Raw genomic sequence first — 17,115 nt, 5'->3', positions numbered from 1 at the left:
CTCACCATGTCCAAACTTTCCTTTTTTCTCTTTTAGGTTTAGAAGCCAAGCCCACAGAGACTTTGTGAGAGACGCTACGTGGTCCCCGCTCAATCTCTCTCCTTACCACAGTGGGATGGGACTATCAGGTCATCCACCACATCCTGCCCACAGAGCCTCTTGCAGCCCTTGGACCTAAGAGTATTTCTGAATAGATTGGATTTAAGACAAAAAGCAAATCCCCTATGAGTATCCACTCCCTTTGCCCCTGCCCTGTCAGCCTGTGAGACCACACAGGAGCCTTACAGTATACTCTGCACCAGATCTGGGCAGTTAATAGGCATTGTCTCTCAGCCTGAGGGAGACTGGATTCTGGGATCCTGTAGTCATAGGGAAGAAAAACTTTCTTAAAATTGGATATGTAGGTATGTCTGAGTGTGTGTGTGTAGATACATATTTTTTGGTGGTGGGAGGGAATTAAGTCCATCTTACATCTTTCCCAAGCTCTCCCCCCTACCAGAAACAAAAACAAAAAAAAGTTCACAAAAGGGTTTTATGCTTCCTATGTAGCTGTGCATGAGAAATTGGCCGTGATTGGATGAGGTATGGGATGTGGGCATCCCTGGATTCTTGGAGGCAGCTGTATATACTACTCATGGAGATGGGAGCAACTTTATTTTTTATAGAACTTAATCTGCCTTTCTCATGGCATGCTTCCATTCACAAAAATCCTGCTTAGCTTACCTCAAGGAAGAGTCAGGACACTCATCATAGTTTTGCACATCTCTTTGCCATTAAACAGAGTCAAAAATGCATTTTTCTGGCTTTTCAAAATTTTGGCTGGTGCCTGTGTAATGCTCCCCCTCCACCCCCTGCCCATGGAATTGTATATATGAAAGATGAGTGTCATAGATGCCATGGAAAAAAGTTGGGATGATGGAGAGCTTAAAATTCAGTTAAGTTAAAAACTGACACAGACTTGCAGAAAAATGTCAGCCATGTTTCCCACTGAAAAACAGCCTGACTCTCCTGGCCTCTGGATCCCATTCTCTGGACATAGGAATTCTGAATGCTGTTTCTGTGGACTCTGAAGATTTTATAAAGTGCAGCATCTGAAAATCAAAAATACTTTTTGGTGAGATAAAAAGCTTAGGCTTTGTTGGCCTGTCTTTTGAAGTGTGTGTTATGTGCAGGTAGACATATCTCACTATGTGAGGCATCAGGGTATCAATCATGGCCCAGGATTTGTGTATGTGCTTCCCTAGCCCCTTAAGAGTAGCTAGATGGAATTTAAATATTGGGTTACTTGGGTTGGTGGACTGGCTATTGCCAGAAGTCCTGGTCAGTTCTTGATTATGAAACTAAATACAATCAATTATGTACTTTGGTGCTTTGCAAGTTTAGCTCAGCTGCAGTCACATGAAACTGGGCAGTTTGAAGGAATATGGACAGAATATTTTAAGTAAAGCTTCCATGCTTCACCCTTGCCAAACATGAGCTCTGTTGTCACAATGACCCCAAGTAAAAACATTGGAATTTGTAGTCATGTGATTACTGGGTTTGGAGTAAGGTGGGGAGAAAGCCTTCACTGTTCTTAACAGTAACTTCTTAGAGGGTAATAGGGGTGGGTGGGTATAAATGCTTAAGTTCTTCACAGAGATAAACTTCACAAAGTTGTAATGGCTTAGAGAAAGTGAGGAGGAATGGAGTGGGTAGGAACTAAATTTGCCCATGATGGAGAAGAAAGCAGTGAAGTGAGAACCCAAGGAAATGTCTGTATCAAGGTGGTTAAAATGACAGCAAAGAGGAAAAACCTAGTTTTTGAAAACTCACATTATCTTACAGTTAAAAAAAAAAAAAAGTTGGTTTGTTTAGGTCATACTTGTCCAATTTGCACATGAGTATCATGAAAGATTTGGCCGAATGCTTTGTTAAAACCAAAGTATTTCAACTCTGATCTTGCCATCTAGTTGAGTATTGTAAAATACAGCAAGGAATTTGCTACTACTGTAGGCCACTTCTTCAGGAAGCCAAATAAAAGACATTTGTAAATGTCTTCTCATGAGAACAAGCTAAGCACTAGGGAGGAGTATTTTCAAATATCTGGGTGGGTGTGTAAAATATATAACAATAGTTGTATTTTCTGACACTGAGAGCTCCAGGGTTGAGAGCAGACAGAGTGACCTGGCAAAATGACTTTGAACATAACCCTCATTCAGCATTTACTATTCATCATCTGCTATACACATGGAGTCACAGTTGCCATCCTTGGCATGGTCATCACTGACCGAAGCAGAGGTCACTCCTAGGCATCTATTGTTATATCGTGGTGTTCTCTTTATCTTCCATCATCCCAGGGCATGGAATGGAATGGTTAGGTCTGAGATCCAGCCTTACCCACTGTAGCAAAGTAGGATCCCAGAGGACTGACCCAGGTGCAGATGACGGTTCAGACTGACAAGCAACTTTAACTCTGTGCTGGGGACAGCATTAAGAACTAGTGCTGGCCATGAATCTCACATATATGAATCATATGTGTATATATATATATGTGTATATATATATATATATATACACATATATATATATGTCAAGAGTGCAGTCTCTGGTATTAAATTAAAAACCTAGTTGCACCATTGAGGTATGTGGCTTGAACAAGTTGTTCAACTATTCTGAGTTACATAATGTGAAAATAAGGATTATCAAGTTTTCATAATCTGAAAATGGGCATTTTTTTTTTGTTAAAGGTCAATGTGATAATGTATTTTCACGCAAAACAATGGAAAGCTTCTCTCATTCCAGCATCACACATTCTATTAGCTGTGTCAATGCAGACAAAATCTGCCCTAATCCAGCATTTCCCAAAATGGAGTCCAGAGAATTTTTTCTTACAACAAGCTCAACAGGAAAAGAATTACAAGGCTAAGAAGTAGAAAAATTCTAAGTTAATCAATATCATATTTGTTTACCACTAGCGTTTCCAGAAGTATAGTACACAGAGGGGTGCATTTTGAATCTTTCTGAAGACAGAAAGAGTATGGAGTATTTTCCAGATTTGTTGGGGCACAGGACCCTTTTTAATCTAGGGGCCATTTGCTATATTGTCTCAATTCTAAAATGTATATTTCTTTCATATTTTAATGTTTCCGATGTTAGGGCTATCTTAAAATCCAATGTACATTTAACAGAGAAATAAAATTATTCTAAAATTGAAAAAAAAAGAACTAGTGCTGGGCAGGAGTTGGGATGGAAGGGCACAAACCTAGTGGGAAATCTCAGTGCTATGGAATCTGGGGGACAGGAGGCAGCCTGAGGGGAAGCTTATGAGTCGAGAGAGGCAGGCATTCACTTCAAGGGGGTCTTAAGAGATAGGCAACAAGGGCTCCAGGTGACTGGCAAGACTGAATCAGGACCCAGGCTGTGGGGAACAACTGTATTGCCTATGGTTTACAGAACAGGAAGAGAAATTAATGCAAAGACCCGTTAACAACAATTAGGTGACTCAGGCTAGGAATTGGAAAACCCCACTAAGAGCACAGTCATTAGTGTTAGAAACCAGACCAGGGTAAATGTAACCAGTGGCACAAGTTGTTGCCCAGCCTGACCCATTGTTGCTCAAGAGGCTTGCTTGATGCTCAAGAGGCTTGCTTGATCGTCTCCTGATGCAAGGTACTCTTAGCCCAAGAAATGGAATGTGACACTGGGCGTGCAAGTAGGACTCAAGTGGCCCCAGGATTGGTGCACAGTAAGAGTTGGATCTCCAGTCTGTTTAGCAGCAAAACTCCTATTTTCCCCACTGCCCCTATCCAGGAGAGATGAGAGACACATACTTCTCCAGGAGGGAGACATACACTAGCTCTTGAGTATATGATCAGTCTGTTCACTAGAAGCTCCCTGAGAGCAGAAACTATGTCTTGCTCACCGTTGTATCGAGTGTCTAGCAGGGCCTGGCATATGCTCAACAAATACTCATTTAGTACTTAAAGGAAGCAAAGATGGATGAACAAATGGAACAGTATTTTTAGGTGGGGTGTTCCATCGGGCTTGCCTAGGGTTTTACTGAAATATCCTTTGTGTAACCATTCTATACCATTTAATGCTTTTATCACATGATATCACAGCAATCTGATTAAAAAAACGATTTTTATGATTTCTTCATACCGGAAGTGATGTAAATTCCACCACTAGTCATTATACTTCCCTGTGTCATTTATTATATTGACATCTGGTTAGTCCCTCAGTGTCATGTGGACTAGGTGAGCTCTCAGTCTTCTGAGAAGATGGGCACCCAGTTTCTAGTCCTTCATGATTGAGACTCAAACCCTGAAATGTGGGACCTACTCATGATCTGAGATCCTCTGTAGCAGAAAAAGAACATTGATGGAACATAAAAGCATCTGGCTACGGATCTATTTTCTTTATTCTTCACATTGTATTTTTAAAATATTGGCCCTCAGGTATCCAGAATTATACTTCTTATGTTCCTTAGGTTCGTAACACATTCTAGCCCTGGCTCATTCATATACTGGCTCAAACATTCTCGACTCCCACAAAAAATCAGATTTTTGTCTTTTCTTGAGAAGTTGAGACATCTTCCAATATGAGGTCTATTCCACTACATGGCAGCCATTGGTGACTACTTGGAGTGCAGTCCCTGCTCTGTTGTCTCCTGACTAAGAGGCTTTGTGTTAGTTGGTGTGTATCACTGGGCTTGAACTATTCCTCTAATAAAGTGGAGAGTGAGCTATTCTACTGTGTCCACTTCACTCATTTATGTTACCTGAACGTTACCTGCCTGGCAAGTGTCAGCACGTGAGTTTGAGAACCTCACTCTGTGGGGCAACTCTATTGGCGTCCCTAGTAACAGCTACTATTTACTGAGCCCGTATGACACCAAATTCCTGAACTAACCATTTTTCATACATTATCTTTTCAATTTCTATAAAACCTTATGAGGTGAGTATGAGCTGTTATCTCTATTTTACAAGTATGGAAGCTGCAGCTCAAAGATCTAGGTAACACCCACAATTATAAAACTTCTAACTGATGACACTGAGATTCAAACCTTAGCCTGTCTAGGTCCAAAGCTGGAACTTCTATCCTTTATATTACGCTGCTTCCCTAACCAATAATCTGATAACAGTGGAATTACTGCCTCCATACAGGATTTACTCTTCATACTCAGTCCATGGGAGGCAAATACCAGGAATAGAGCTGAGCCCTGCCCTGCCCTCGCCATGGCCCTTGGCGACATCCACCATGTGCCAGTATCAGATCAAGCTATTTCTTTGTTGGCTCTGAAAGCTTCAGCTCTGCTGGAGAGGGAGGATGGGAGGTGCTAGGGTCACTGTGACTCGGGCCCATTAATCACTGACCCGGCTTTTGTGTCTGTCTGGGCTATGCCAGCACTGTCCCAGGGCTGTGCCCAGGGAAGCTCCTATAAAGAGGCTTGAGCCCTAGCCTTGCAGCTCTCAGACCTTTGAGATGGGCAGGCTGTTGCTGTGGGTCGGTGAGTGTGGCAGGTCCCAGCCCCCACGATACCAGGCTTCCAACGTTTGTCACCTCTCGAGTACCTGAGAAGCAGCAGGGTTGGATTAGGTGGAGGTGGGATGGGACATAGTGAAGGACCGGAGAGGCTCAGGCAGGAGTGATCTGAGCAGCGGTCCTCAAATCCAGCTGCCCATTAAATATCTTTATTCCCAGTTCCACCTTGGACCAGTGAAGTCAGAATCTCTAGGGGAGGAGCCAGAACATCACTACTTGTTATACTTGTTGCCGGGGTGAGAGCCACTGGCCTAGAGCTTTTGGTAGAACTATGTTATCTTGTCCCAGTGATAACCATGTGTGTATCCATATGGTGTTTGTTGTGGTGAATAGGAGCCTCGATAGATCTGGCTCTACTGGCTCCACTTAGAAAAGAGGAAACAAGTGAACAGAGCGTGTCTCCATTTGTGCGTCTGTGTCTGGCTATGGGGCTCAGTTGGCTGGTGCACCGGTGAACTGGAGGGGGGCTGGCGCACGTCACTCTGGGTGTGCATGTGAATCTGAGTGTGACTCCATCCTGTGTTTCCTGCAGGGCTGCTTCTTGTGCTGAAACACCATGATGGTAAGGAAATTGCATCCTCCTCTCCAGAGCCAGGGAGAGCCCTCTTTGGCTGGGACGCGCTCTGTGTTGAGTACCTCCTGCAGCTCCTCCCTGCCCTGCTCCTGTGTCAGGGATCATTGATCTGCTGCAGTTCAGCGGAGGATTTTCAGTCATGTGTGCCCTGTGTCGCTCTGTGTGCCATGATCCAGAGTTGAGGATCCATTCTGATCAGGATTCCAGAAGGCATTCTTTTCCCTCTGGGGTGTTGGCAGTAGGGGCAGAGGGGGGACCAGACCTCAGTGTAGCTTTGGGCTGTGTTTGTAAGGGGGATGTTACGGTGGCCTGGCCACCTGGGCTGTGTTCACAGCTGTCTGTGGAAGCTGAGCTCCAACTCCTCCCTTGGTTTGTGCTAGCTGACCTGTGTTCTCCCTTGCCAGGCGCAGCCCACAAACTGGTGTGTTATTTTGCCAGCTGGGCACAGAGTCGCCCTGGGCCTGCCTCCGTCTTGCCCCATGACCTGGACCCCTTTCTCTGCACCCACCTGATCTTTGCCTTTGCCACCATGGAAAACAATCAGATTGTTGCTATGACTTCCCAGAAAGGGAAAATTGTCTACCCAGAGTTCAACAAGCTCAAGGAGAGGTGTGTTCATACTGCATGTGGGGATCGTATTTTCAGATTTTACAGACAGAAGAAAATTAATCCTATTTCTCTTGTTACTCATCAACTTTCTTCTGATTCTTCTGGCCCTAACCTCCTCTCGAGGTCCCTCGGGAGCATCCCTGCCTGAGAACTCCCCATTGAATAACACTCTGAGCTCATTCTTGCCTCCTTGCCCTTGTGAGGTCTTTGTTGCCTCTGCCTGGCAACCCTCAACTTACCCTTCAAGCCAGTGGGGGGTAGAGTTCATGTACTAATGCTGTTAGAATGCTTCAAGGAGAGCCTGCATATCACAACTGCTAGTGTCTTTATCACCATTTGTCACCTGCATCCCCCAGGCAATGAGCCCCGCAAGGGAAGGAGCAGGGTCTCCAATATGTTTGTACACCAGCAGCTAGGTGAATGCTTTGCACACAATTGGTGCTCAGTAAGTGCTTGCTTAGATATTCCTGACGCCAGAACTCCTGGGTTCTCTCCCTGTCCAAGGGGAGGTCTGCCATTACATTAGTGGTTATACATGGCCAAGGTAAAAATCCTTGTCATTAGAACACAAGCTCCCTGAGAGCAAGGAGCTTGTCTGTCTCGCTCTCTGTTTTATCTCAATCAAGCACCTAAAGCAGTCAATGGCATGTAGTAATTGCTCAATAAATATTTGTCAACTAAGAAAACAGTGAAGAGAAATATTTTAGATTACTCTCTCTTTTCCTCTACATGGGAGCATCACAGGGATGTAGGGGAGTTTTGTGGACTCTGGACAGTTGGTGAGGGGAGTGGGTCCCAGGTTGTGATGATCCATGGCTTGCTTGATTACTAGATCCTCTTTTCCTTTCTTTTATTCCAGGTAATTTGCTCTGCTCTTCTCTCTTCCTCCCTCCACCTGCCTTCCCCTTTCACTTCTCTCCTCCCCCACACTTTCCACTGTTCCCCAGGGACCCACTGGAATGGGGACCAGCTCATCTCCCTCTATCTCACATTATAGGAATAGGGAGCTGAGAACACTGCTGTCCATCGGTGGCTGGGACTTTGGCACATCCAAGTGAGACTCTGCAGCCCCTCCCTGCTGCTTGAATTCCCCAATCCCCGTCCCCATTGCTGGGAGGGGCTTCTAAGAAGGGTTGAGGGATTCCAAGGCCTGCCCTCCTTTCCTCCGGCCATACCTGTGTGCCCTCCACAGGGCACAAACCCAGGGGTTGTGTGGAAGTTGTGGTCCTGCAGGAACCGCAGACCTTGCCTCACTTCCTTCCTTGCCTCACCCGGGGTCTCCTGCAGGTTCACCACTATGCTGTCCACATTATCCAACCGGAAAAAGTTTATCCATTCAGTTATATTGTTACTGAGGACATATAATTTTGATGGTCTGGACCTCTTCTTCTTGTACCCTGGACTAAGAGGCAGCCCCATGAGTGATCGGCGGACTTTTCTCCTCTTAATCAAAGTAAGGCCAAGTTTCACAGTACCAGGACCCTGCAGTGATTCTGTTTTTTAAAATCATATCTGGGCTCATGGCATAAGAAGAGCAGAATGTTCTTTTACTGCCATCAAACTAGAAGTGTCAGGCAAAAGAGCAGGAGTCTTGTGGTATCTCTTTCTGTCACATCCAGGTCCTGCTCCAGCCCTGTGGCCCAAGTGACACCTCCTCTGCACAAGGTCCTGGCCTCCCCCAGGCAGGCAGTCTGCAACTTGTGCTCCTGACCTTGCCTGCCACCCCTCTACCCCTCCATTCAGTCACTTACCACATTGGCTCAAGACCATCTCTTCAGGAGCCTGGGGGCAGGGCCCCTGTCTGACTCACCTCTGTGTCCTCAGAGCCTGGCTTGAGCTCCGTAAATAAAGCTTTCCTGGATGATCCTTTTGTTCCCCGACTGTTTGGTCTGTGTCTCAGCATCAACCTCTTTCTTGGCAGGAGCTCCTATTTGCCTTCCAGAATGAGGTGAAGCTTGACATGCGTCCAAGGCTGCTGCTCTCTGCTGCTGTCTCTGGGGACCCACACATCATACAAATAGCTTATGATGTGCACCTTCTAGGAAAGTGAGTGGGTCTGCCTGATGGGACAGGATGTTGGAGGGGAGGGAGCAGATCACGCTCAGAACCATAGCACTGCCTAAGCATTGCCTGTGAGCTCTCCATGTAAGGGTGCCAGGTGAGGAGTGTGGGTGGGGACAAGGGTTAGTTCCACATAGCCTAGGCTTTCTCTAGGAAATCAGAGGGAGAACTAGGGGTGGTGGAAGGGGAGGAGGGCGGGTGTTGGAGGGGAATGGGTGACGGGCACTGAGGTGGACACTTGATGGGATGAGCACTGGGTGTTTTTCTGTATGTTGGTAAATTGAACACCAATAAAAATTAATTAAAAAAAAAAAAAAAAAAAAAAAAAGGAGATCAGAGGGAGGTGTAGAACCAGTCCTCACAGCCGCATCATCTCGGGTAGGGTGTTCCGCAAAGCCCGTTGCTGGGTCTCACGGGAAAGTGCACCACAGGCCTGGCCTCTGCTGCCCCAGGGGATAGCTGTAGAAAAACATTGTGCAGCATGTGGCTGGCATCAGAGAAGCAGATGAGTAATCAACCACTGCCACAAAAACAAAAGTAGGAATGCCCAAGCCGGCCCAGCTATCCAAGCATGGGTCTCTGTGCAAAAGTTACAAAGAATAGCTCCTAACTCACTCCTTCTGGACATGCCAGCTCTGGGCTAATTCCCTCAAACCTCAGAAATTGAGTATTTACAAATGAGGAGCTGAGGCTCCATGCAGAACAAAAGAGAAGATGGGGTGTTTCTGTGTGATTACACCAGGGAGCCCGGTTTCAGTGTGGGGCACAGGGGAGATACCCCATGGGGCCTAGAGTTTGTCAGCACTGGTCTTGATAGCCAGGCAAGATTGAGGGAGTCTGGCCATCAGCCAGCTGGGTGACCTTAGGCAAGTTAGTGAGCCTGTCAGAGGCCCAATGTCTTCAGCTCTAAAATGGTACCAGATTAAAATTAAATGGTGGAATCCTTGTACACCTTTACGCCTGTGACCCGGGAAGTGCTTACTTACACTTATTCATTCTGAAAGTGTTCTGGAAGACATGGTTTCATTGGTGCCTTGAATGATGGAAGGACAGAAGCTCTTTGGCTGCTGTGGGGCAGTACTGCTTTCTTCAGGACAATTTATGCAACCTGTTAGCCCTTATGTCAGGCATAAATGTGTTTCTTGTTTTGGTTTTTTTTTAAGATTTTTGTTTATTTATTCATGAGAGACACAGAGAGAAAGAGAGGCAGAGACACAGGCAGAGGGAGAAGCAGGCTCCATGCAGGGAGCCTGACGTGCGTCTCGATCCTGGGACCCCAGGATCATGCCCTGGGCCAAAGTCAGGTGGTAAACTGCTCAGCCACCCAGGGATACCATGAATCCCATGAATAAATTGTTTCTTTAAAAAAAATTTTTTTTTAAGATTTTTATTTGAGAAAGAGAAAGCACAAGTTGGGGGTGGGGCAGAGGGAGGAAGGAGAAGCAGACTCCCCACTGAGGGCAAAGCCCATTACAGGGCTTGATCTTAGGACCCTGAGATCATGACCTGAGCTGAAGGCAGACACTCAAACAATTGAGCCACCCATGTACCCCATGAATGTATTTTCTTGTCTGGCTCTTGCCTCCTTCCATGGAAGCTCTCAAGATGGCATGGGTCCTAATGCACAGTGGTCCCTAACTAAGAGTTTGCTGTGGTGGCAGCAAAGTAGATGGCACAGAGGGGCAGGCAGGCTGGGCTGAAATGGGAGGGAAATTTGGGTGGGTAGTGCACCGCTAGTTAGCCAGTTAGTCCTCTGGTGACCTGACTTGAAAATCTAGTTAGCCTAATCTGTGTATCTCCTCCTGCTGCCCTTGCAGACTCCTGGATTTTATCAATGTCTTGTCTTATGACTTTCATGGAAGCTGGGAAAAGTTCACAGGACACAACAGCCCCCTGTTCTCTCTGCCTGGAGACCCCAGCTCTTCGGTAAGGAAAGATCTCAAGGGGCCCAGACACTACCCTAAACCCAGGCCAGTGGGCCTCAGCAACACGGAGGGGTTTGTGCTCTTCCTGCAGGCATATGCCATGAATTACTGGCGAAAGCTGGGGGCACCCCCAGAGAAGCTCCTCATGGGATTCCCCACCTATGGACGTACCTATCGCCTCCTTAAAGCCTCTAAGAATGGGCTGCAGGCCAAAGCTGTGGGACCCGCATCTCCAGGAATGTACACCAAGCACCCTGGTTTCTTGGCTTATTATGAGGTGACAGAAATAGGGACCTCTGTCTATTAGTTAGGGCTTCTACATCCTCTCCTGGGGCAAGAGCAAGGACAACTGGGCAGAGGCAAGGATGAGGGCTCTGGAGACAGGACAAAGAAGCAGTTTACTAGAGCAAGAGAAATTCACTATCTGAGATGTTTGCTTTATCTTCAGGGGAAATTATTTGAGTCTTTTGTAAGGGATGATGGGCTGGGTGGAGTCTAAGTGGAAGGGGACTCCTCAAAAGAATCTTAACTGTTATACAAGTCAGTCCTGATTTACTACTCTCTGGCCTAAATAAAAATAACTAATAGTTGAAATATATATAATTTCAAACATTTGCAAAAGTATAAGAATAGTATAAGCGCTTCTTCCTTTCCCCCACTACCACCCATCCCTCACCAGCTTTAGTCACTAACCACTCCTAGACAATCTTGTTTCTTTTTTTTTTTTTTTTTGACAATCTTGTTTCATCTTCACCCCCTGACTCCCCTCCCTCCTTCCCACTACTAGGTTATTTTGAAGCAATTCCAAGACATTCCCTACTACAGATTCTTTTTTCTTACCCTAATTCCATTCTCTTATTCTCCATCTCAATGAAGCTTGCTACTGAGTGGAGGAAAGAGACATGGATCCAAGGGGATATAAGAAGTGTAGGGGGTGTGGAAAGGTTTCATGGAGCAGGTAGCTTTAGAGTAGAGCTCCGGAACACAAGAATAATCCTGATGGGCAGGAGCAAGGGAAGGGAAGGGCCTTGCAGGCAGAGGACAACAGGTCCTGAGGCACACAGTGTATGTGGGTGCTGTAGGTAGGAGCACACAGTGTATGTGGGTGCTGTAGGTAGGAGCAGAGGTACAGTGTCTCTGCTCTGTACTGAGGTAGGAGCAGAGGTACCTAGTCTCTGCTCTGTGCTGGCTGGCTGGAGATGTTTTCCTGCTAATCCTGTGAGGCATGGTTAGGAGTGATGGTGTAGTTGAGATAATGTTCTTGAAGGACATTACAGGCCAAAGAGATACTGATAGAACCTTTAAGGAACAAAGAAAATAAAAAGGAAAATGAAAAGAAGAGAAAAGAAAAGGCCTCAGACAGATTCTGCAACTGGCTTGAATGCTTCTACTTCTTTATGGTGTACAGTTTCCAGCACAAGGCCAGGCACCCAGTAGACACTCAGATGCTCAAGTGATTGTAACAATCCAGTTCTCCATACCTTTGAGAACTTTAAGTTTATTAGAGGTTTGCATGCTAGTTGGATAATTACCAAGACTGGGACCTTCATGCTGATTTCTAATGAAGAAAGGAAAGGTTTGCTTATGGTAATTCTTTGGATAAGATACAGGTTTGGTTGAGGTCAGATAGGTTACTGTTGGTAGTGTGGTATTGGCATTATTTAGCAAAGCCTGGTTTGGTTTCTTTTTTTTTTTTTTTAATTTTTATTTATTTATTTATGATAGTCACACACACAGAGAGAGAGGCAGAGACACAGGCAGAGGATTTGGTTTCTAAGGATGTCAGCCACTCCTTGGTTCTCTCTTTGTATTATGGACATTAGAGAAAGGAACTGTTCTAGTAGAAATTTGTTCAGGACAAAAAGAAGGTCCTTTGTGAGTAACTTTCCTCTCCCTCTTTGGTCTGCCTCTTCTCACTCCCTGGTGAGGGATCCTTGGATTCTTTACCACCTGGAAAAGAGCCATGTGCCTGCTGGTGTTTCACTCTGTGGCACTTCTCAGAACTAACCTGGTGATCCTCCTGGCAGATTTGCTCCTTTCTCCAGAGAGCGACAAAGCGCTGGATTGATTTTCAGCAGGTCCCATATGCCTACAAGGGGAAGGTATGGGTTGGCTATGATGATGCCAACAGCTTCAGTTCCAAGGTAAGACCTTGGTTCTTTCTTGCTGTAGCATATAATTTCCTTCTGGCTTCATGAGGCTTTTACCTGTACAGTCTGTGTGTGTGTGTGTGTGTGTGTGTGCATGTGGAGGATAAAAAGGTGAGGTTGACTAAATCAGATGAATCTCAGGCATACCTGACCTACCTGGGGTCTCCTAATTCCATCAATCCAACTAACCCTCTCCTTTTGAAGAGAAGAAATCTCAGTGTTGAGGGTAGAAATTATTTCTCTCAGTTTATACAAATTTTTGGCAACAGTTTCTTCCTTTCTGTTTGGACCAGATAACTTTGTAACAGATAAATATCAATACGAGGTAGATCCTGCTAAGTGTTCCATGAATATCACTGATATGTGTTGGGGTAGAAAGTCAGGGAGGGCTTCCTGAGGTAGGTGAGCAGCAGGAGGAGGTAATGACATGTGGACAGGCTCAGTGTGGGTACTGAAAGCCCATTCAAAGTAGGTTCAAAGAAGAATTTGGATGAGGTAGAGAATTTCTGTCAAGTATAAGAGAAGGCGGTCAAATGCACACTGGTTTACAGAGAGGGACTTGAATACTGCTAAAGGTGTTTGGTCCTCTTCGTGCAGGCATTTTAAGGCAAAATCAGGTTTCTGAGCAAGCATATGACCTGCAGGTTTGAAAACTTTAGAACCTAAGTGTGACCACCACGTCCTCTGGTGCAAGCAATGTCGAATGAAGTTGAGTGGGGCAGAGCTCTATAATGAATTAAACCAGAAATGACATACTTTCGTGATTTCTGAAACTTCCTCTGCTCTGGAATCACCTGAGACTTGATAAATGTAGGTCTGGGATCCACCCCTGAATATTCAGCAGGTCTCAGAAAGAATCTGGAAATTGTTTTTAGTGTGTCCCCATATGGTCCTGCTGTAATCACTTTGGCATTTTAGAAGCTCTGAGGAGCACAAGGTGTGCAGGTAAGATAATGAGAGTCTGGACTAGGTGATTGGAAGAGGAGGTAGTTTTTGAATGAGAAATTTTCAGAACTTGGAAACTGCAAGAATATCGGGCTTATTAGATAGATATCATAGTCTCCCCTACTGTAGGTGATACAGATAATTTTCCCTGGATTTCTCAGTGTTCCTGCACTGTCTGGGCATTCTGAGCAAAGGAAGCAGACCAGCTCCAATAAAAATAGTAAGCAGCCTTTCCTCCTCCTCCAGAGCCTTTGCTGACTTTCAGAGATTGAACAGGTCCCCTTCCCAGGGAGGATTTGTCTACATTCCAGTGAAGCTCCTAATGTCTCCGGAGAGGATAAGGGTCTGATTTGCCAGCTGTTCTAGATAAGCTCAAGTCTCATGATTTTAGGATCCTTCTCCTGTACTGCAGACCTTGATGCACGTGTGAGTGACTGTCTGGCTTTCGCCATGTTGGATGACATGGGCAACTGGGCAACTGGAACATGGGGACTGAAGTCAAGGTGTCTGTTTGACTGTTCTGACTGTTCTGAACAGTCTGTGACTGTTCTGTTGCTGTGAGTAATGGTCTATTCTCTGACCCAGAGACCGTGTGCACATGTGTGCATGTGTGTGTGCATATGTACACATAAAACTGGAAGGCTAACCTATTAGTATATGCAGGATAAAAACTCAGGATCTTCACAGTTTCAGCTGATCTAATTGGGTCCCTCCTTCCTTTTATATCACATTTGGGGAAAATAAATCCCAGAAAGTAGCCAACTGATTTGGCTAAGTCTTGCAGCTATTTGAGTGTGATGTCTATCTTTTCCATCAACCATGACAGAGAATATGAGCATAGTAGTAATAGGACCAGGACTTGAGTCTAAACCCTGCCATTTAGTTATATCTGAGGTTTTAAAAATCATGGACCAAAGCCTTTGTTTTCTTATCTGTGAAAATGATTTCTCTCTTCTTTATAGTGTCACTGTGAGATAAGGTATGTGGAAGTGATTTTATTTTATTTTTTTAAGATTTTATTTATTTATTTATTCATGAAAGACACATGGAGAGAGGCAGAGACACAGGCAGAGGGAGAAACAGGCTCCCTGCATGACCCTGATGTGGGACTGGATTCCAGGACCCTTGGATCATGCCCTGAGCCAAAGGCAGATGCTCAACCACTGAGCCACCCAGACGCCCCTGTGGAAGTGATTTTATTTTATTTTTTATTTTTTATTTTTTTTATAAATTTATTTTTTATTGGTGTTTGATTTGCCAACATATAGAATAACACCCAGTACTCATCCCATCAAGTGCCCACCTCAGTGCCCGTCACCCAGTCACCCCCACCCCCCACTCACCTCCCCTTCCACCACCCCTAGTTCTTTTCCCAGAGTTAGGAGTCTTTCATGTTCTGTCTCCCTTTCTGATATTTCCCACTCATTTTTTCTCCTTTCCCCTTTATTCCCTTTCACTATTTTTTATATTCCCCAAATGAATGAGACTATATAATGTTTGTCCTTCTCCGATTGACTTACTTCACTCAGCATAATACCCTCCAGTTCCATCCACGTTGAAGCAAATGGTGGGTATTTGTCATTTCTAATGGCTGAGTAATATTCCATTGTATAGATATACCACATCTTCTTTCGAAAGAAGATGTGGTTTATGTGGAAGTGATTTTAAACTAACATAGCAATATCTATGATTTAGAATGCTTATCGGGGTGATTATCATTGAGATCTTGGTGAGATAGTTTTTAATATTTATGAACATTTACTACATGCAAGGTATTGCTCCAAATGTTTTATATGTAGGGATTCTTTAAAAAAAAAAAAAATTTTAAACTTGTGGCAAAATATGCATAACAGAATTTGCTGTTTAACCCATTTTTAGACATCCAGTTCAGTAGCACTAAGCGTGTTCATATTGTTGTATAACTATCACCACCTTCCATCTCTAGAACTGTCTTATCTTCCCAAACTGAAACCCCATCCCCCTCTCCTCCAGCCCCTGGTAATTACTGCTCTGCTTTCCATTGATAGGAATGTGACTACTCCAAGTACCTCCTATGAGTGGAAGCATACAGTATTTGTCCTTTTGTGACTGGCTTCTTTCACTCAGAGTAATGTCTTTGAGTTCCATCCATTCTGTAGCATGTCACATGTAGGAATTCTCTGGACCTTAAAAATTTCGGAAATGTTATTATCTCCTTTTTACATATGAGGCAACTAGACACATAAGGTTTCAAGATCGCTCAGCTAGTAAGTTGTAAGGCTAGATTCCAATACAGGCTGTCCTGTTCCTGCAGTGTTTCCTGAGGGTCCATCTTTGGTGTTTTGACATTGTCCCCAATCTGGGGATGCCCAGCATAGCAGGTTGACTGACTACTGCCTTTTCAGGCAATGTTCATAAAGGAAGAGCATTTTGGGGGAGCCATGGTATGGACATTGGACCTGGATGATGCCAAGGGCACTTTCTGTCGCACTGGGCCTTTCCCCCTAGTCCACAAGCTGCATAGTCTCCTGGTGCAGGCTGGTGAGTAGCTATGGCCTGGAACTGGGGTTGGAAGTTGTATAACTAGGGTCTGGCTGGGTACCTTCTGTTCAATCCACAAGTTTTAGTGAAGCAGCATGACATCAAGGTAAGAGAATAAGCTTTGATGTCAGGCCAGTCCATTTTCTTGGTTTAGAGGCATGCTCCATTTGACCCATCTGAGGTTTGGTTTCCCTATCTGTAAAATGGGAATGATCCTTATACTCATGACATTATTACAAGAACTAAATGAGATAAGGAATGAAAACTACTGGCTCAGAGTTAGTGTTTGATATAGGTCAGTTTATTTCTCTGTTGCTTCCTCCTGCTTTCATGGGACAAGGGCCAGAAGAGGAAGTCAGATTTCTTTTGACATCTCTTTGATAGTAGAGACTGCCCTGGTAGTTAGGAGATGGAACCTGGCATGCTAGAGCTGAAACATCCTTTGAGATATTTATAACCATCATTTTATGGAAAAAGAAACTGGGACTCTAAAAGCTAACACTGCTAGTCAGGAGGGGAGAGGGGACTCCAACCCAGTTCTTTACAAAATGCTGTTGAGGTTGGCCTCCTTGCCCTCAGCATTGTTGCTGGTGCCTTCTATGACAGGGGACAATGGGGGTTTCTGTTATTAGGCTGTGGGGGCAGCAAGGTCTTGCTGAAGGTATAATCAGTAAAGTCTAAGTGAGGCTTTAAGCATTGAAAACTGGCAGGCTCCCTGGGTTCATTCACCAGCAATGTAGGAAATCTGCTGAGTGCTTATGGGTACCTGGGTTCACGTTAACACAATGAGGTGAGGGAGCAGGGCTTC

At 44.9% G+C, this 17,115-nt stretch overlaps 1 protein-coding gene across 4 annotated transcripts in view; it reads left to right on the top strand.

Annotated features, from left to right (window-relative positions):
• Window positions 1–17,115, top strand: part of OVGP1 (oviductal glycoprotein 1) — a 28,629-nt gene that overhangs the window by 10,494 nt on the left and 1,020 nt on the right. For 2 of the 4 annotated variants that reach the window (XM_072766444.1, XM_072766445.1), the window contains 9 exons: window positions 37–128; window positions 6,056–6,706; window positions 7,704–7,760; window positions 7,994–8,159; window positions 8,628–8,752; window positions 10,585–10,693; window positions 10,784–10,969; window positions 12,720–12,836; window positions 16,172–16,307. In XM_072766444.1, the coding sequence (XP_072622545.1) occupies window positions 6,237–6,706; window positions 7,704–7,760; window positions 7,994–8,159; window positions 8,628–8,752; window positions 10,585–10,693; window positions 10,784–10,969; window positions 12,720–12,836; window positions 16,172–16,307 (1,366 nt within the window). In that variant the 5' untranslated portion in view covers window positions 37–128; window positions 6,056–6,236. Of the gene's footprint in view, window positions 1–36; window positions 129–6,055; window positions 6,707–7,703; window positions 7,761–7,993; window positions 8,160–8,627; window positions 8,753–10,584; window positions 10,694–10,783; window positions 10,970–12,719; window positions 12,837–16,171; window positions 16,308–17,115 lie in introns of those variants that run through there. The other 2 variants (XM_072766446.1, XM_072766443.1) reach the window with 2 other exon arrangements.

Source organism: Vulpes vulpes, chromosome 8 (assembly GCF_048418805.1).
Source record: "Vulpes vulpes isolate BD-2025 chromosome 8, VulVul3, whole genome shotgun sequence".
Classification (NCBI taxonomy): Eukaryota; Metazoa; Chordata; class Mammalia; order Carnivora; family Canidae; genus Vulpes; species Vulpes vulpes.
Note: the sequence above shows the minus strand (reverse complement) of the source record. Positions and strands in the feature narration are given on the sequence as shown.